The 21,504-nt window shown below is 31.1% G+C and overlaps 3 protein-coding genes across 3 annotated transcripts in view; 1 reads left to right on the top strand and 2 right to left on the bottom strand.

Annotated features, from left to right (window-relative positions):
- LOC105329042 (uncharacterized) overlaps positions 1 to 1,925 on the bottom strand; it is a 144,538-nt gene extending 142,613 nt beyond the window's left edge. The window contains exon 1 of the mRNA XM_066075173.1: positions 1,842 to 1,925. The gene's annotated coding sequence lies outside the window, so the exon portion shown is untranslated. The remainder of the gene's footprint in view (positions 1 to 1,841) is intronic.
- LOC105337927 (immunoglobulin superfamily member 10) overlaps positions 1 to 21,504 on the top strand; it is a 298,746-nt gene that overhangs the window by 215,838 nt on the left and 61,404 nt on the right. The gene's annotated exons all lie outside the window — the stretch shown is intronic.
- Positions 15,891 to 21,504, bottom strand: part of LOC105331043 (carcinoembryonic antigen-related cell adhesion molecule 5) — a 35,943-nt gene continuing 30,329 nt past the window's right edge. Inside the window, exons 6-8 of the mRNA XM_066075203.1 lie at positions 19,712 to 19,993; positions 19,094 to 19,390; positions 15,891 to 17,598 (exon numbers count right to left, since the gene is read on the bottom strand). Coding sequence (XP_065931275.1) covers positions 17,225 to 17,598; positions 19,094 to 19,390; positions 19,712 to 19,993 — 953 coding nt within the window. The 3' untranslated portion in view covers positions 15,891 to 17,224. The remainder of the gene's footprint in view (positions 17,599 to 19,093; positions 19,391 to 19,711; positions 19,994 to 21,504) is intronic.

A 21,504-nucleotide genomic window follows, 5' to 3' on the forward strand; every position in this document is an offset into this window, starting at 1 on the left:
GTGTTCATATATTCAGTACCTGGCACGTTTTCTCTTTTCAATTGCACAAACGCAATACAGTTGATAGCGCGATGGTGCAATGGCACGATGACGTGATAACGAACTAACGATGACGCGATAGATGACGCGATAGATGACCGCGTCATCGCTATTGCATCATCGTATCATCGCTATTGCTCCATCGCGTTATTGCTATCGTATTATCGCGCTATCGTTTTATCATGCAATTGCACAATCGACATCGCATTGTCGCGCTATCGCATCATCGTCATCGCGCTATTGCAACATCGTCATTGAACTATCGCACTATCGTCTCAAATATCGATTGTGCGATGATGCGGTAGTGAACTACAGTCGCTATCTCGATTCCATAGTTAAGAGACGAGCAAGTTTATTGTAAGTATCACATTATTGATAATCATTTTATTTTTTATCTAACCAATGTAGGTCATTTTTTTCGTGGTGCTTATCGGATGGAAATCATACACTCTCTCTGGATGGGACACAAGTCCATCGCAGATTAACTTCCAGCCTCAGGCTAAATCCAATTTTATCTTTGTGAACTATTTTAAGACAAATGTAGATAATGTGTGTTGCCAAAGGGCACAACACACAGCATATGGCAACACCAGGGGCTTGAACCGTCGACTTTTTTTTATATTTTTATATAACACTCACATGATATATCATACATCATATGGCACATGAATTGTTAAAAAGTAACACACCATGTGTAGGTATAGGTATTAAAAGATAAACACAAGTCAACTAAAGACCCATATTAGTTTAAATATTCGTTTAACTTTGTTCAAGGATTTTACATATTAGTTAAGCCTGTAAATGGCCGTGTAAAACATATTACTTTTGAGGATCGACTGGGTAAGTGTTGTATAGATTATTAAAGGTAAATATTGTTAAACATCTCAATTTATAGAAACTTTAACAATAACGTTTATTTATTCAGGATAACAACGATTAGCTGTAGCTAGTTTTCCTCGTGGTTCTGCATTAAAACATATTTACAATAATATACAGTATTATAATGATACAGCTAGCATCGTAATGTAAACTCTCATTCTTATGTTTAGCTTATATTAGTGTCAAACAACCTGCTAAAAATTGAGTATGCTGTCAATATTAAATTTTACCGATGTGTTAAAAAACAATGTTCAATTTATCCTTGATATGTTCAACTGTAGTTGTAGTTGTAATTTAGTTGTAGTGAATATGAAATTACAATTTCTTCTTTATAAGCAACCATATCAATTAGCGTAAATTCAAATCATGCAGAAACGTGACATTATTCTTAATCCAAACATCATTTTTGATAAATGTTTGCTTTACAAGTGCATTGTTGTCAATATGCTATTCTTTTTGTTTGCTAGTAAAAACAGGTTTAATATGAATTGCCTTTATACATTCTAATGATTTAGATTAATAATACATGTTTACGTTTTAATTATTTTGATGATAATTTACATAGCAAAATAAAAGAAGGACAATCCAATTTTTACACTAGCCATATAATCGTTCGCATACAGCGTAGAAAACATATGTCATTTTACAAGAAATCATACCTTTGTGCTATGTAATAATACATCTTTTGTAATTCACATACACTATATGCCATATACACATACACTCTATGCCATATACATATACACTCTATGCCATATACACGTATACTTTATGCTTTATCAACCAGTTAAACGCTGTACGTAACTTTATATCAGTTTTCTTAAAACACTCTAAATATAAACATGCACACTTCTTTTAGTACAGCCAGTTGTATTACATGGCTTGTGTTGATATGAAAAGTGTTATAAAAAATCATAACTTACTGTTTTATCCTTCAAGGTTGACTGACTAATATCTAACATCAATACATGTATATAGTGCTGCCGAAGAATCTGTTGTTGTTGTTTTTTTTTTCTTTTACCGGATATTGATTACATATAATACAAGGAACCGGCAAGTGGTATTCTTAAGAATTCCGATAAAACATGAACAGTTTCATTACAGTTGTATAAAAAACAGCAATATATTATTTTTTTAATTATTATTTAATTACATCATTTAGTAAGGGTAACCTTTGATAAACGTAGACTTTTTGACAAATTTAAAGAACCAAATTCTAAGAGATACATGTATATTAGCAATATTTAAAGTTGTGTTTAAGTGTGGGTAAAAAAAAAACTAACATGGTTAACGCTAATACATTAGAGAACAAAATTTAAAAATGTGACACTTTATTAAACTTGTTTATCATTATTGAACAGTTTAACTGTTTTTACGGAAACAAAAACAAAATTGTCTTTCATTTGTCTTCACTAAGCAGTAGCAGTGAAACGATTGATAGCTTTACGTTCAACGTATATTTATTATGAAGGGCTTTATGGTAGATTTTACCACGCTCCGACGGAAGTTATCACCTCATTATATTATTATATTATGTCCAATATTTACATTTAAAACAACATAATTCAAAGCCTGTATTTTGTCATGTAGCACATGCTATGTATAACTACGCGTCACAGCCAGTACCGTTTTCGGTTATGCTTAAAGATGCGTTCATTTTATGTCATTCATCTTTTATGATATCATTTGGTTTTAGGCTTCAAAATTGATTCGTTTTGTTATCACAGAAATAGGCAGTAGAAAGTGTAAATATATAGTTTTAGTTTATGTGTGCAGTAAACAAGCTGGATTTTATTTCTTTGAACAATTTAGATGGATTACACCAGATTTATTTCAATTATTAACACGCTTTCTAAAAGCAAATAAAAACGAGAACGATTGTAAAAGATACCATAATTGAAAATGGGGTAAACTATGTAGTGCCGTGAAAAAAATCAAATAAAATATATAAAACAAATTATGAATAGGAAACAATAAACACAAGATCATGAATAAACACAAGACAAATAATTGATGTATCTTTAAAACGCGTTTGCTTAAAGTAAAGTATACAAATATTCAAATATTTTGGTCAATGTGGACATAGAACGAATACAATTTATATCAATTTTACTCCCGGTTTAGTTAACCGAATCTCAACACGCTATAGAGGTTTTCTTATTACTGTTTGTCTAGTGTCCATCTGTCCATTCTGTCTGTATGTCTGTCCACCAGGCTGTCTGTTTTTACGTTGACTTTATCTTCGGAAAATAAGATATTTCATAATTTTATATAATGTGTTGATTTGCTTATATGTTAAGTAAAATAATTGGCCAGAAAGGCTAAACCATCTGAGCAGGCATCGTCAAGTAGATTCATGTAAGTAAAAAAAAATGACACAACATTTACTAAGGGGGCCTAATTTATACAAGTTTATTCAAAAATCAATTGACCAGAAATATGGTACCTGTATGAAAACATCCTCAGGTAAGGTAGCTACAACAGTTATGAAATCATGATTTCCTTGATAAAATGGCGGCACTATAAGGGTCCAATTTATTACATTGGTTTGAAGAGACACACATATTTAAATTTCTTTTTACAATATTGCCTAGAAAACTACTGTTACATATATGGGAACATCTTTGGTAATTGTAAATTCTAGGGTTTTTTTTTCAAGATCCCGGGTGAGGTGGGGGTGGAGTAGGGTTCACATGTGAGTCTAATGTTTACACACAAAAAATACGGAATTCTAACAAATCGAGAAAGAAATGTTTCCGTTGTTGGTGTTTAAACATCAATGATATGAATTAGGTTTTAAAGAGAGATAAAACAGAAGTTAATGACAGCAAGTAGACTTCATAGCCACCATAAAAATGGACATATATCACATGCCAATGGCTAAGAAGTCCTGAAATGATGTTGGTTTTTTACGGCATAGTGTTGTAGCGACTGGGAAGGAACTTGCAGGCTTTTGTCATCAATGATATGAGTTAAGTTTTAAAGAGAGATAAAACGTTACTTAATGACACTAATTAGACTACATAGCCATCTTTAAAATGGACATATTTGACATTACTCGGCCAATGGCTTAGAGGTCCTGAAATGATCTGGGTTTATCACGGCATAGTTTTAGAGCGACTGGAAATAACCTAACATGCTTTTGTCCCACACGGTTTAATTTCCTAAACATCTATTCAAGTGATATTAAGGTAATTTTCTTGGTTACATTTCCTACAATTTCAGAGCCGTGTTTCAATTAGTTAATATTTTAAACTATATCCGTTGTATCTATATATTTTTGTTTGATAGAATAAAACTTATAAATATACGTTTACATAGTGAATCAATCATCTTGTTCTATCCTACATTTATTTGTGTACATTTTGTTATATAACAAAAAAGAAAACGTTCCTCATCAATTGCAAGCAATGCCAAGACAATGTTAGACAGAAATTATAAAAAAACAAGGGACAAAAAAATATGCACATGATAAAGGTGTGTCAATCCGCTAAATTCAATTTGACTGTGAGGTTACTAAAAGGTATAAAATTTGACTGTAAGGTTGCTAAAAGGTAAATCATTATATGCTATTCAATCCGCTTTCTATACTTTTCAGTTAGCGCTTAGTAAACTGCATGGCAGAGCTTCATCCTGTGATTTTAAGTTTTATTCAATTTCTAAGGCACGTAAGCTGCTTTGGTTAAACATCTATTAAAAATCCATTCATGTTTTACGGCAGCCAATAATCTGATTATGCCCGATATACAATCACAAAATATGTTAGATGGTAAGACAACAAGACAATCAGAAGCGTAACTTGTACGATCATATCACTACAAACAACTTAAAAAAATAAATAAATAATACACAAAAATGAAAAATTAAATTCCTCTGTTTTAACTTTGTGTTTTAAAAAAGTTTATTTTTTTTATATTTTGAACTTTGTAATTTATCTTTTTTAAACTTTGAACATTGATTGAACGTCGTCTTATTTGACAATGTTTACCATGTAATAGTTACAATGTAATTTATCAATGGTGAATGTAATCAGAACAAGTAACTGTCAGTATTCGATTAAATCTCATACAGTGTTATGGCAATTGCTTTGTTCATTTCAAGTTTTAGTATTTCGAATTGTTTTACCAAAAGCTCCATCGCCTAAAAGGAAAACTCGCTGGCGATAAGACAGCGTACACAAAATTGCACAAAAATTAAGGAAAATAAAATTATTTATTTTAAATGATTATACATTTTCTGACTTTTTGGACAATAATGCATGGTTTAATCTGTAGTTTGTCGGTGACTCAGACCCAATTTATAATGCACAACTATTATTATACATTTTCATTGTATGTGGATTTTGATCATATGGGGCTCGGATACAATCATGGAAAAGAAAACGACCCAGTCTTTTCTTTTAAATATCAATTAAGAAAGTTATGTGACTAATATTTAACGATATTTGATTTTTTTTAAAATTTGATTTTGATGAAATGGACATTAAAACAATAAAACCCGTAAAGCATTACTCATGTTTTATTTCTTGAGTGACGAAGTAGTTTGTTTTTTTAAGTGGCAAAGAATGCTACTGACAACAATGTACTGGTTGTACTTGGATGACCTATTTCTACTTCTTAAGCATTACACAACTGAAGTATTACTCTTGTTAAGGATATGAACATCGGTTAAAACACAAGTACTCTGCTAAGTGCTTTTTTTTTTAAAACTTATGCCATACCATACAATGTGTGCATTACGGAAGTGATTAATTCAGAAGTACATTCATAACTTCGCACTAATAAACAACGTACTCTCGTATTTTTATACTTTTTTTTTAATCTTAAGTCTATCTTGCAAAACAACATTTCTATCGTGATGTAATTTGGTTGAATTGCAGACATTTCTAACTATTAAAAAAAAAAAGAAAAGAAAAAAACCCATAAAAAAAACTTGCTTAAATACCAAATAAAGAGTTGGCAAAAAAATAATTAAAGTTAACGTCTGTTTTCTGAAATAAGTAACAACTTTTTGTCGATTGGGAAATGTTAGCATGCAGGCTACATTATATAGCAATCCCATTTTGATATAGATGATTTTGCCTACTATTGAGATTGACTTATTTAAACGTCTTGATAAACATCCGTATCAATATATTATTATTGAATATATATACATGTAGTCCAGTGTATATTTCAAGATATAAACATTTACATATCAATGCATGTATATACAGGTATAATATACATGAATTGTTTATTAATACACATTCATTTTGTTTTTCATGAAATCAATTAATTTAAACATTTCTTTTTGGAAGTGAGTGTTTGGAAATGCAAACTTAATGGAGATCGTCTGTGTCACTTACAAATATGTTTATTAAACGGAAACAGGGTTGGTTTTGAACATGTCAGTTATATAAAGTTTATAAACAGTGCAAGTGAGCTTTTTAAAACCATAGCTTTAAAAACGTTTTAAACCATGCAAGTGGGATTTTAAATAGAATGTAAGTAAATGTTAATAACAGTGCTGAACTACTTGGTGTACATTTATCAATCGTGTAATCATAAAATTAACTGTTTAAAAACACGTTTCCATAATTCCCAAATACATTTTTTACTCGATATAAATTCTCAATTACCTATAACAGGCTAACGTATATTTCCTTACGTATAATACAATTGTCAGGTAGACATCTTAAACTAGTAATGTTCCCTGCATTATCGATTTGTTTTTCTGTTACGTGTGCGATGTTGTTATCTATATGCTGTCAATAAAATGTTCCATATGTTAACATGTAAACAAAAACTGAATATTATTTCTTGTTTTTTCTTATAATTTAGAAAAGTATAGAAAGTTTACTATTACATATTGTTTTATTCAATTGACGATACTCTATAACAAGAGGCCAATTTGCCTTAATTGTCACCTAAGTAGCATATAACCCATACACAAACTTGTCCAGGAGTCTCATATATGCATTTTATTAATTAGGTTTCATTCTGGAGTAGAACAATTATAAATTTGCAATGACGACCACCTCCCTGGCTGAAATTTTTCAACAATAACTATGAAACCTATAATTTTGGCAACAAACTTTCAGGTGTTTGGGAGTAAAGAAGATAATTTTTTAACATTATATGCATTAAAACCTATACATCCATTTTGGCCCTGCCCTAGAGTCAAAACCCATACTCAAGGGGAAATGAAAATTAAAAATTCAGTAGAGGACTTCTTGGTAAACATAATTATAAGTCCGTTTTTAATACAGATGTGTGAGAATAGATAAGAAATTTTTATAACATTATATGCATTAACACTATATTGCCATATTGCCCCCACCCCTCTCACCTCATGTCCTGAACCCCTGACCTAGAGGTAGAGGAGTTAGTGGACATCATAACCATTTATTCAGTTTTTTTGCCCCACATGTGTGGGAGTAGAGAAGAAGATTTTTTAAGATTTAAAACATTTTTACAATATGGCCATAGTGGCCCTACCCTAGAGCCTGAACCCTTAATAAAGGGGTCAAGAATTCCACAATTTTGGTAGAGGGCTTCATGGACATTATAACCAGGCATTTAGTTATTAACAAATATTTATGGAAGTAGAGACGAAGATTTTCTAATGTTAAATACATTTTGCACTATATGGCCACATTGGCCCCTCCCTAGAGCCTGAACCCCTGACCCAGGGGTCATGAATTTCACAATTTTGGTAGAGGGCCTCATGGACATTATAATCATGCATTTATTTTTTCAACAAATGTAAATGGGAGTAGAGAAGAAGAATTTCTAAGATAAAATACATTTTTACTATTTGGCAACATTGGCCCCACCCTAGAGCCTGAACCCCTGAACCAGAGGCCATGCATTTCACAATTTCAGTAGAATTCTTCATGAACATCATAACCATGCATTCAGTTTTTTCCTCACATGTGTGGAAGTAGAAATTTTTTTTTTGAAAACTTGGCTTTTTTTGCATATTTGGCCCCGCCCGTGCCACTCCAAGGGTGGTAGAGCCATGATTTCACAATTCACAAGTCCAAATATCCCAATATCAGGCTAACGTATTTTTTTCTCACGTATTATACAATTGCCAGGTAAAAATCTAATACTAGTTATGTTTCCTGCATTATGTGTGAAAATTATTTATATATTACTTGTGCGACGTTGTTACCTACGTGTTGTAAATAAACTGGTTCATATGTTAGCATGTAAACAAAAACTTAACATTGTTTTATTGTTTTTTTATCAAAGTATAAAGTATACAGGTTCACTATTGTTTTATTTTATTGACGATATTCTATTAAAATAAGAAGAAAAAAACAACGTTTTACAACATGTCATTTATTTGCTCGTCTTCCATATGCTGTTTACAAATAAGTGTTCTTGTGCAATGCAATCAATACTGGAAAGATACAAATGAACACTATGCTACATCATTATGTGTATCTGTATTTTTGATAATGGTATATAACATGGGATTAGCTTTCCGAAACTTTTTTGGTTCCAAACTAAAGATAAGCTCGTGTATTCCCAGTATATAGCTACTTGTTAAACTTGGACTGTAGGTTATTATTTGTTGAACTGTTTAACAAAAACACTTACCGTGTTATCCTTGAATGAGACTTATCAATATTAAGACATGTGAATGTGTAGTACTATTGCAGAATTTGTGTTTTCACAATGCATAGCCACTTGTAAAGCATGGCATGTACGTTATTATCTGTTGAATTGTTTAACAAAAAAAAAATGTGTTTTATCATTGAAGGAGAGTGATCAATATCAACGCATGAATGTGAATCTCTTTCTCTATTACCAGATGATGAATTACAATACAACAAGGAACTGGTCAGTGACATTCTTGATAATTCTAATAAAACAAAGACTTTAATTTTGATACAATCCATCGTGTTCCCTATTGACAAGGAATGGATAAGGGACTTCCATGTTAAAAAGAATTAACAAGTGTATTATATTTCTTTCGTAAGTAATCATAAATTCGAGCAGTATACCAACTTACGTATGATTTGAGAAATGAAGATAATATATTTTCTATTGATCGACGTATCAAAGAAAAAAATTGACCGGAACACTTCATCAATGCGCGTAGCGCGTCGATGATAAATTATTATCTTCATTTCTTACTATTTAATAAAACATTTTCAAATAAAAAAAATATTAAGTGTCATTGATAAAAAATGTAAATAATGTAAATGAAGCGGCGCGTATGAATACAAAACAACAACAGCAACAATATTCAAAATGGATGCACCTTCAACTGATGCAGAGCTATTGAGCTGATCTTGATGGATTAAACACAAATAGTGAGTTAAAATCTGAACCGGCTGAATTGAAAACGAAAGGAAAATACATGCGATAGCTTGTGATATTATTCACTGTGCAGAAAAACTCGTAATAAAACTAGTTTTCATGTGAGAACGCTGGAATATGCAACTGGACATAACCATCCAAGGAAAGGCGATCGTGGACGAAATTAGTTGCTATGTCGACAAAGAAAAGTGTGTATAGGCGACGTTTGTAAACGTTGTGGTAACTAGATAGCCAGTGATGTACTTAAATGATATATCTGCCGTTTGGAATGCGCCGAAGGAGTTGATGCATTGCTCATAGCTTTTCTTTACGATTCTTTTTCTGATGACCGATCATGTAACGTTACGTGTGTAAATTAAAAATTATCGTTACCAAATTTGAACAGCAGTGTTACCGTGAAAGTGTATATGCCCATAAGTTTGTTACCATATTCCTGGAAAAGGAACAGCCAGCCTCGCTGTAAATATTGATTGATCTCAAGCAGACGAAATCGTGAGAAGACGCTTAATTTTCTCTTTCGTGAATCAAATAATGTGTTTTTTTTATTTTTGAAGGTTAAACATTCAAGTTTTTATGTTTATAAAGTTGTTTTTTGTTTGCTGACAATAAAACAGACACAACTTTACATTTTGTTGACAGTGTTTATTTTGGAAATTCCCGTTCTTTAAATAGTGTTAGATCAGAACAGTTGAGAAAAGTAGATCCGGCAAACTTTTTATTTTTACAGGTATCAAAGAAATTGTTCGACCAATCAGAAGCGCCGATATCTCATCAAACGAATAAATATTAAATGGTAAAAGTAGATAAAATTGATTTTATGACAATTTTAAAGAAACCCATTTAAAGAGATACCGTAGTTAAATATTTCATATTCAAGCAATGCACACTACTGGCTCTAAAAAGTACTGAAAGTGCCATTTTTTACTGATAATTTCTGATATTTACTGATATTGTACTGTTAGTGCTGAGAATTGCTGATATTTACTGATAATTTTACTGCTGTTACTGATAATTGCTGTTGGTTCTGATATTTACTGATATTTACTGATGCTTTTGCTGTGAGCTCTGATAATTACTGATATTTACTGAGATTTACTGTTGGTACTGAGAATTGCTGATAATTAATGAGAATTACAGGCAGAGGATTTTTAAAAGATTAATTTTAATTACTGTAACATGCAAATTATATTTATTTAAAATTATCGGTAAACAAATACCGGGTATTTTTCAAAAAGAAATATGTAAGATCTAATTAAAGTTTTATCAACAGTAACTTCTTTTTTACAACCACAAAAATTAGATTTGATTATTCTTCTTATAATCTGCTTATTTAATTCAATGTATATTTTTTCTGTTTGTTCTTGTTCTAAGTTTTTTTTAGCTGATTAACACAATTCAGCACATATATAAATGAATGTAGAAATTGCAGAATTGCTATATATCCCATCCCCGTGCGCCAATCCACTCGATACTACAGTGTTACATTGTATATATAGAACAATCCATAGTAAAAAAAAAATATGAAGATTTTAACCACTTTATGTAATTGATAAACATCTATTTAATGATTCTAAATTTTGAGCGAACAACTCTTTAATTGAACCGTGTTAAATATTTATAATTATAAACTGAAGATTTTTTTTTTCTCTTTTATTAAAACAAATATCATAATAAAGAAACATGTACATCATATATTCAATATATTCATTCACAAATAGTTTCCTAAGTTAGTAAACATATTATTATTAGATCTAAATTTCTTCGCATATTTCAAAATATCATTTTGTAAACAGAGATTATATTTTAGTTTTTGTATAAGGTTTCTTTCTGACATAATTTCATTATCAAATCTACATTTCATTTTATATTTGTAGATTGTAAAACATACAAAAGATATAAGATTGTTCAACATAACTGTATGAATATTATTTTCTTTATAAAAACCTAGGACTATAGTTTTCCATGTTATTGTGAGATGCAAACAAGTCCCTACTCGTTTCCATATTTTGTTTACCATTTCGCAACTAAATAACAAATGTTGAGCATCTTCGACTAATTTACATACATCACATAGTGGCGATACATTTTCATTCCACTTGCTTACTGCCAACTTATTGTTTACAATACAATGCAGTAACTTATAGTTAAATTCTGCAATACTATTTTCATACATTTGTTTAATTTTAGAAAAATAAATATTTTCCCAGTTGAAATCTGTTGTTTCAAGATCAAAAAGCTTTTCCCACATAGATTCATACATTGGGTACATAAATTTTGAATTTACTAGTATAGAATAACAAAAACTGCTTTTCAAAGAATGAATTGACAATTGTACATTGTTTTTAAACAAAAAATAATAATTACAAGTATTTTTTACATGTTTTGCATTTGAAAAGTTAAATAGTTTTATTCATTCCTTCATTGCTTGCTTAAGCATTACATATTCACAAAGAATGTTATTTCTCTTTCTCGATAAATTCATAAAATAAGAAATATCATAGATATCTCCGTTCTCATCAAAACTGTCTTTGACATAAAGAATACCATCTTTTATCCAATTTACAAAACAAATAGTTTGTCCTTTATATTTGAACAATGAATTACACCATATAAATTCTGTCAGAATTTCATCTCTTTTTAAATTACAATATTTCTTCTCTTTTTTACATAAATAAAAAGTAGAGAAGACTTCACAATAAAAAATAGGCAAACGTAGTATTTCACAAATTTTGGTATCTGTCATTTTGATAATTTCAAATACGGATATATTCATTTCGTGTAACATGTCATTCAAGTTATCATATGTTATACTACATTTATTTGTTATTCTTTTAATCCATGACGCTTTAGCCGCTAAAAATTTACTTTCGATATCCACAATATTGATCCCTCCTTTTTCAATTTTCCCATTCAGTGTATTTCTTTTTATTCTATCTCTTTTTTTCCAAATAAAGTTAAATATCATCTTTGAAACATTTTTAAAATATTCTGGCTTTGGGTTTTGAAGAATAAATGCATTATAAACCAATTTTGAAATTGCTAGTGTATTTATGATCGTACATTTTCCGAAGATTGTTAAATTTCGTATTTTCCACACACTTAAGATTCTAGATAATTTGTCTAGTTTACTCGTCCAGTTTTTGTTATAACATTCATCTTTATCATGACCAAGATAGATTCCAAGGGATTTAATACTCTTGCGATTTATTTTGACGCCTTCAATAACAGTTTCGGTTTCATATGTTTTAATAAATTTGCCGGTTAATATACACTCAGTTTTTTCAATATTTAAATGTGGACCAGCTACTTTACTGAAATGTTGTATAGTCTCTAGTACATTTTTCAAAGAATTTGGTTCTTTTACCATATTTGTGCAATCATCCGCATGTTGTACTATTTTGTATTCCCTATCAATATTTTCATTGAATTTAAGTCCATGTATCTCATTAGAAAATAAATCTCCTGGACAAGATGGTCTACCAGTAGAATTTTATAAATATTTTTGGGAAGAAATAAAACATACATACTATACCTCTCTAATAAAAAGTATTGAGAAAGGCACACTGCCATTTTCGCAGAGGAATGCTATTATCTCGTTAATACATAAAAAAGATCGTTTGAAAAATTATAGACCTATAAGTCTTACAAATGTTGACTACAAAAAATTTACACAAGTTCTGGCTAATCGTTTACAAAAAGTTGCAAACAGAGTTATCGGCCATGAACGAAGTGCATATATAAAGGGAAGATATATTGGCGAAAATGCGCGCTTTATATTAGACATATTTGAGTATTACATGGCATTTTGCTCTTCCTTAATTTTGAGAAAGCGTTTGATTCTGTGGGGTATAATTTTATGTTTAAAACATTAGAAAAATTCAAATTTGGTGATAAACTTAAGATGTTTTTATCCCGGCCATAATCACTAATTTTGTTTTCAAAATAAAATCAAACACTTTTGTTTCACATTGTATTTCCCAGCCATTTATATTTGTTTATTCTGAGGCTGCAAGACATATATACAGGTGGACAATTTTCACACCTTGCCACGGTCACTCTGTTGTGTATATATTCTGAGCGCTGTCTAATAGTTCTGAGGGTTTTCTTGATCCCAAACATACAAAAGAATCTTTTCAGCGACTGCCAGACATATACACAGGTGGTCAATTTTCACACCTTGCCGTGGTCACCCTGTCGTGTGTATAGTCTGAGTGCTCTCTGGTAGTTCTGAGGTTTTTCTTAATCCCAGACATACAAAATATTTTTTCTGCTTGCTTTTAGGCGTGGAGATTAAATATCTAAGCGTTCATAGATTAAGGAAAATCAGTTAAATTGTGTGTCTTCTTTTCAAAATTATATAGCCGCTGGTCATATAACCGCATACAAGTGCATGAATAAAGTATTAATATGAGAGAGAGAGAGAGAGAGAGAGAGAGAGAGAGAGAGAGAGAGGTTTTCAATTAAATCGCTGTTGCAATCGGTGGTTATGATACTGTAATGGGACATAATCATGCTTATGCCTTTCTGCATTGACGCCTCAAAATACGTTATAATAGATTATCTCTGAGAGAGAGAGAGAGAGATTTAAAGCATGATAAGCCGTAACACTTTTTCACTATATTAAGCTGGTGTTCTTTGTAGTCTTAGAAAAGTTTACACTCGACATCTGTGTTTGAAATGGCGGTTGTGATGCTGAAATAGAACTTTATCGTGCTAATGTCGTTATGCCATTTTGACTCGGAAACTCAAATTTTAGGACGAGATTATATATGCGAGCAAGCGAGAGAGAGAAATAGAGAGATAGAGAGAGAGCAGGGTGGGCAGATTTACAATTATAATAGAACTAGATCATGACAACATTACTTAGCCTTGCAACAGAAGATATATTACATATGTATTAAAAGAGAAAGAGTGAAAGGTTGGACAATAAAAATTATTCTTCGCCGATTGTTACCTATTTTGATTTCAGCAAATGGTAGGTTAGAGAGAGAGAGAGAGAGAGAGAGAGAGAGAGAGAGAGAGAGAGAGAGAGAGAGAGAGAGAGAGAGAGAGAGAGAGAGATATTATTTTTCCAACTTTTTTTAATCAATTGAATGCGGAACAAATAAGATGATGAATATGAAAATCATTCTAATACGTTATTTATATTGTTGTCAATAAAAATAATACTTTTCTCTTTGAATAAATATTCTCATAATCATGGATTCCTGTATACGGATATTACGTAATGTCATACACAAGGTGCCAGACTGACAATTTACAAGGTTGAATTGCGACATTCAAACCTCTTGATCTGCTGAAAGTATGTATACTATACACAGATACTGCCTCGCTAATCTTTCTGTGAAGTAAAACCTCAAAGACATTATAAAGTCCTGACCGGGTATCTCTCTATTTTGAAAAGAAAAATAATCATGTTAAGAATTATGGGGTTTTTCATTGTTGAAAAAAAAATGTCCACCGCATTGAGAAATTAAAATTTTTGTGGAGTCTGCCTGAAGTTTAAGTACCAATTTTTGACCGGCTTTCTAATATTGTCTAAAATGTGATCTGTGAGTTTCCGAAGTTTAAAAGAAGCTAAATATCAAATAAATAAATAAATAAAACTTAAGAATATATAATTAAATAAATTGTGTTAAATCTGAAATATGTATTTAATAATTAAAAGACAATGTTTTGGCCCTAAAATATTCTTAGTAATTATTAGCAATTCTCAGTACCAACAGTAAATCTCAGTAAATATCAGTAATTATCAGAGCTCACAGCAAAAGCTTCAGTAAATATCAGTAAATATCAGAACCAACAGCAATTATCAGTAACAGCAGTAAAATTATCAGTAAATATCAGCAATTCTCAGAATTAACAGTACAATATCAGTTAATATCAGAAATTATCAGTAAAAAATGGCACTTTCAGTACTTTTTAAAGCCAGTAGTGGCAAAAAGGCTTCTTTTATAAAGAAATCAAGTAAAAAGCATCCTCTACCTCACAAAAAAGTAGGATTTTCAGACTTCATAAAATATATATATCAATGACGAGAAAATATAATAAATCAGACAAGGAATAAATAGTATTATACCAGTTTATTACCAATATTTTTACTGTTCTCTTTTAAAGAAAAAGGCACTGTGTAACTTTTTTTACAGCCTTGCCAATGGGTATTTTTCATATACGTTTTGTTTGTTTATAAATATAAACAATATAAAGAACACTGTGTTTGTTCGAATGTATTTTCCCTTTTAGTACACATATTCCCTCCGAAGTTTTAGGTAACGAACAATACACACCAACAAGTGATATTTAATTTGCGACGACATGTATAAACCCTCGTTGTGTGTGTTTGTGTTTTTTTAAATAGTCTTTTCGACTTGATAAGTTGCTCATTTAACTTTGCACTGTCCCATTAGCTTGTTTGTTGTAATGACTTTGTAACGACGTTAATATTTTTAATAGTGATTCCTGGCATAATGACCGGAAGCGACAAACTAACTAAACGTGTAATTATATGTAATTTTTTTTTGGTCCTACCATTTGCAAATATTGGTAGAAATTCTCACTTTCTTAAACAATGATTCACGTGTTTAAATTTAAATACACGCGTAATTTATAAATTGGTTTGAATCTTGTCAATAACAAAAACAAAACAACACGTTTTGATAGCTCTATGATGTTTATTTTTGTATTGCCACATTTGTATTTTAATGCATTCGCGTGTATATTTAAAATGTCTTTTTAAAAAAACCTATTAAACATGCAATAATAAAAGTCATTGTAAAAAAAAAGTTGAAACATGAATAACTAAATGTTCATTTACTGACTAGGCACAGAGCCCAAATCTGTAAACCAACATGACCGTTAAACAAAATATGCAGATCATTTAAAACAATATGGATATATACCATATGCATTGCTGTATATATCACCTATGAGTCTAAACAGTATGTATAAGATTAAATAGTAACTGTTCAAGCTTGAAAGTTTCTCGACTAGAAAAATATTATTCACGGAGTCATTAAATATAGACAAGTAATCTGTTCAAACTTGTTACAACTAACAAACAGTTGACTCATCATTTTTGCAACTAACTAAGATAAACATATCTTATTTTAATTGATATATATATAAAAAGATTCTTAGTTTGGACTTTAGTTTGCATAAGAACAACTATTTATTATTTATCTTAAATATTAGGTACATTACACGATTATACGTATTGTCCTAAACGCTTTTTCAAGACAAAGTTTGGAAATACTAAAAAAAAAAATGGGAAACGGAGATTGATTTTAAAAAATGAGAAATATGGTATGCAATTAAAAATTAAAGAAAATAATAAAACAGATAATGAATAAGAAGTCATAAAAGCAAAGTCAAAAATAAACACAAATATAATGATTGATGGATGCATAAAAAGCGCTGACTCAAACTAAAATAGATAATTGTGCATTTGTTGGTAAATGTAGACATAGTATGTAGGTATTTTACGCTCACCAAAAATGAAAGCTTAAGCTTTTTTATCACTCTTTGTCCCGTGTCCGTCTGTCTGTATTTCATTTTGCCAACTCACTCCGTTCGTATGTACGGGTTTTGTTTTGTGTGGTTTTTTTTTTTAATTTTCTTCAGAAACTCATATCTCAACCAAATTTGGCACAATGTATTATTGCGTAAAGAAAATCGAAATATCTTAGAAATATAGATATGTTATTTTTCTTTAGGAAAGATAATTAAGAAGTTTAAAAAAAAATTCAAAATAAAATTTTTAGCGAAAAAAGCTGAATCGTCTGTATAGGCATATTCATGTAAATTTATGTCATTCAAATTTTTCGGGCACATTTGGAGAGGGGGTCGAATATTTACACAGGAATTTATATGAAAAATTATAATCTTGTTTTGCTTCAATTACGTAACCAAAACATGTTGTATATAACGCCATAAAGTATGTTACGTATGTAACTTTCTCTTAAATTCCTTCTCCTTTATAGGATTGTCGATATTCATTCCTTTAACTCCTGGTAAGAAGTTTCTGGGTCACGTTGCCTTAGTTCGGTGTAATCTCCCTCTGCAACTGTCTTGCCTTCCTTTAGGTCCGTGTAATTTCCTTCATCAACCGTACCCTGTACATCATCGTAATGTTGTGTCATATTTTGCGCTTCAAGTTCGTATACATCTGTACCCTGTACGTCATCATAATCTTGTGTCATGTTTTGAGTTTCGATTTGGGTCCTTTCTTCGCCATGTTTACTATTCTGATGAACATTGCGATATCGTCTGTTATATAAAACAAACACTGCCACCGTAAACCACGTCAAACCCAGGAGAATAGAAAGCAGGGAGATTGCAATAATAGATGATCTCGATGCCACTTCTCCTGAAAATACAAAATACAGCGACTAGATTGTAAATATGAAGTTTTAAGAAATTATTTTTCTTCGTGTTTTTGTTTTGTTTTTGATGATTCCATACTTGAATTTTCAAAAAGGTTACCTGACAAAAAAAACCACAAGTTTGATTTTCGCATATAATAAACTAGAAGGAAAATAATTATTTTAAATGACAACATTCTCTTGGCAAGTTCAGCATGACATTGGTCTATAAGCAATTGTTTGAGACTGGACAATTAATAAGCAATAATAATTGATCGTTCCACTTTGTTTCGGTTAAGCTTAAAAAAAAATAATCTGTTCCACTTCATCATTTTTTTTATTTTAAGGGTAAGTTCGTTCAAAAAAAAGTAATAACACGTACATTTTAAAGAAATCTTATCAATATCATTCCAATGTATGTACACACAAATAATTAAAACAAGATGTAGTATTAATTTATACTTTAGAGATGTTGGGGAACAGTTGAGTTTGTTACAGCTTTTTAAACGAAATCGAAATTCCTGACCCCGGGTCATAAATCCCAAGGCGAAATGGACAAAGCTTCCCTCTCCTGGATCTGATACTTTCCCAATTACTTCCCGAGTAGATTCGTTATTTATGCATAATATAAAGAATTGTGGAGACCCTCCATTAAACCCTGATATCCAGGTCAAATTTGCGTAGCCGTTGGCATAAGAATATCCCGTTTTAGTTTTAACAAACAGGACAATAAATAGATAATGTATTGTTTAACTTAAAACAGCTATGTTTTTATTCAGTTTAAAATAACGAAAGTTAAAAAACGTATCCTTTTCAATTTATTTATAAAAATGTCCTTAATTGTAAACTCCATCTATCTTAATAGGTAAACAAATATATCCTTCAAATATAATTGTGAATCTAGTGATTGTTTGTCCATTGTATGACAGTGTGAAGTTTCAAAAATAACTAGGATCCATAACGGGGATGGCGCTTTCAAGCACGTGATTTTAGGACACGTCTCCTTTGGAGACAGTTGTCCTAACAGACACAGGGACATGACCGTCACACAGCAAGGAGGAGGGTAAGCAGTGATCGGAACAGCAACATCTACTGTTTAATATAGTCCACTCTGTTTTTGTGTTGTTGAGTCCTGTAGATGTCCCACTACATCTATACGTGTCTGTGTGGGTTCATCGAACCGTGGGTATGGTGTAGTTCAGCAATGGCTCCTGTATCTTATGGCGTTTAGTGTATGCATGACCCCTAACAAGGCGTAAAGTGGGGGCGGGGTTACCATCCACGTGACACGATATTCTCAATGTCTTGTCATTTATTACCCTTGACGATATTTACATAAACAAAGTTTACGCAGACAATATTTAACAACTTAGCAAATAATACATGAAACTATACTATATACACGAAAAGTAAAAAAGACCCCCCCCCCACCTATAAAAACAAAACCAAAACCATGAAAAAAGCACGCGCGATCATATTTAATTTATAATTGAAAGTAACCTTCAGCGTTGATTGTGATTCTAGTGACTGTTTGTCCTTTGTATGATAGTGTGTAGTATCCAAAATAAGTATGATCCTTCACGGGGATGAAGCTTTCGATCACGTGTTTGTATGACACATCTCCTGTAGAAAGTATTGTCCTCGCAGACACTTGCATAGGACCGTCCCACTTGAAGTCAGATGATTGTGGAGGAGGGTTAGCAATGATTGGAACAGCAACATTTATTGTGGTATCCGTTCCACTCTTTGACCCATATGTTGATTTGAAACTACCGGCTTTATCAAATCTGGTGTTACCTGCAGAATGCAAATGATGCAAATACTTTCATATGCCTTCCATATTATCAATTCTGTTGTGAGCATTATTAGTTTTCAATGGTTTTTAGACGAAAATGAAATTATGTGACATGAATTTAAAATGTTAAATATGTAAACTAATATAGTTTAACTCCTTGTCTTAAATGATTTTTTTTTCAAAATAAACTAACATGACTAGCTCTATCTTTAAGAAAATAGTATTTTAGACAAGCTTTAATAGCCAATTTTCATTTCTCAACCATCTTTCTATTTGTATACTAGCTAGTTTAGACGTTGATAACAACTGGACCTGATTCTTACATAGAACGTTGATGTTTATCACTTTTTCTGTGTTGCTGAATCCTGTAGATGTCCCTCTACATCTATATGTGTCTGTGTCGGTACATTGAGCCGTGACTATGGTGTAGTTCAGCCATGTCCCCTGTCTCTGTTCGAGTTCAGTGTCTGCCTGACCCCTACTGAGACGTATTGTGGGGGCAGGGTTTCCATCCACGCGACACGATATTCCCAATGGCGCGTTTTCATCCAACTCAATATTACTTTTCATTTCGCCATTGATATACAAGAGAGTATCATCTAAATCTAAAAAGAAAACGATGAAATACTTTATGTCAGCCAAGTTGTTTGTATATTGTTTCATCATACTTTTGTTTAAATCTTTCCTTTTCGAAATTCAATAGGAAGCATAATTTTCACCATAGCTGAAGTGTGTGTACTTCTGTTAGCACTATTAACACCATCATAAAATACGCTATGAATACGCCAATACCTTCTATCGTTATCACTCATATTTTTGTTTCCTGTTGTTTTTTGTTGATTTTTTGTTATAGTAAAGGGTTCCACGTCGATGACGATTAAGAGAAACAGCTACGGATTCTTTATAATTTATTTTATTCCTATTCATAAAATATTTACAACAAAATATTTAGGTACGGATTCTCTACAATTTAATGTTTCTCTTATCAATTAAATGTTTCAAACAAAATATTTATAAACATATATTTCATCAATCAAAAGTTCTATATGTAGTTTCTTTAATATACCTTTGTTAAATTATTTCGTTTTTGAAGTCCATAAGGTAGAATATAGTTTATTTTCATAATAAGATCTTGTTCACTTGCAGCCAATCTAATCCGCTGAGTATAACTTGTGCCTACCACCTTGAGAATTGCTATCAGTCAAATGTTGACGAGGTTTTGTTTTCTGTAATAATTTTATCTTACTTTTTCTTACACTGAAGAGCTACTTATCATTTACGCAAGCATTTAAAATAAGATCTATAAAGTCTTTAAAACTTAATTAAAAAAAATTGTCTGATTATTACCTTCTTAAACAAGGCAGAAGAATATATATGTCATAACGAAAAAATTACCACGTTTGGTGATTTTGTTAATACAGTAACATTGTACATACATGTAAATACAATATACTCTTTTTCTAAACTTGACATAAATTAGTTCCTGTTTTGGGATTGATTTAAGAGCAATCCTCTACATAGTTTTTTCATCAATGTATTTTTGTTATAAACTGTATATATTCTTAATTATCTCCAAATCTTTTTCGCAAGTCTATCTTTACAATAAATAAGCTTTAGTATATATATATTTGTTTGTAATGGTCATTATTCAGTTTAATGCATATGTACTACAAGCAATAATCAAGCCAGTTAAATATATACGTTTGATTTTTTCCCCTTTATTCCATATTGACATGGTAAAGGAAGGGAACTAGTTTTCATTTAATTTGTTTTCCAACCGATCATTGAAATCTTAAACGAAAATATTGCAATGTTTGTTTAATAAATTGATATCATCATGTTTAAGGATCACCCGCTTTCTCCCCAAAACTGTATTCAAATCCACGAGGTACCTTGGGCCTGTTTCTCAAAAAGGCCTACGTCCAGGCGTAAGCTTAGTCCGAACTAAATTAGGGACTAAACCTCAAAATCAGACTAAGTTGCGTTTCACGAAAAGGCGAAAACTTAGTCGAGACTAAACATGGTTTAAATGTACGCCTGCTTATGGGTATGCGTAAGTCCTTAATCTGTTCACAACAATGGAGTTTTTTAAGGCAAAATAAACAGAGAATTTTAA

The sequence above is a fragment of the Magallana gigas genome, chromosome 1, assembly GCF_963853765.1.
Source record: "Magallana gigas chromosome 1, xbMagGiga1.1, whole genome shotgun sequence".
NCBI lineage: Eukaryota > Metazoa > Mollusca > Bivalvia > Ostreida > Ostreidae > Magallana > Magallana gigas.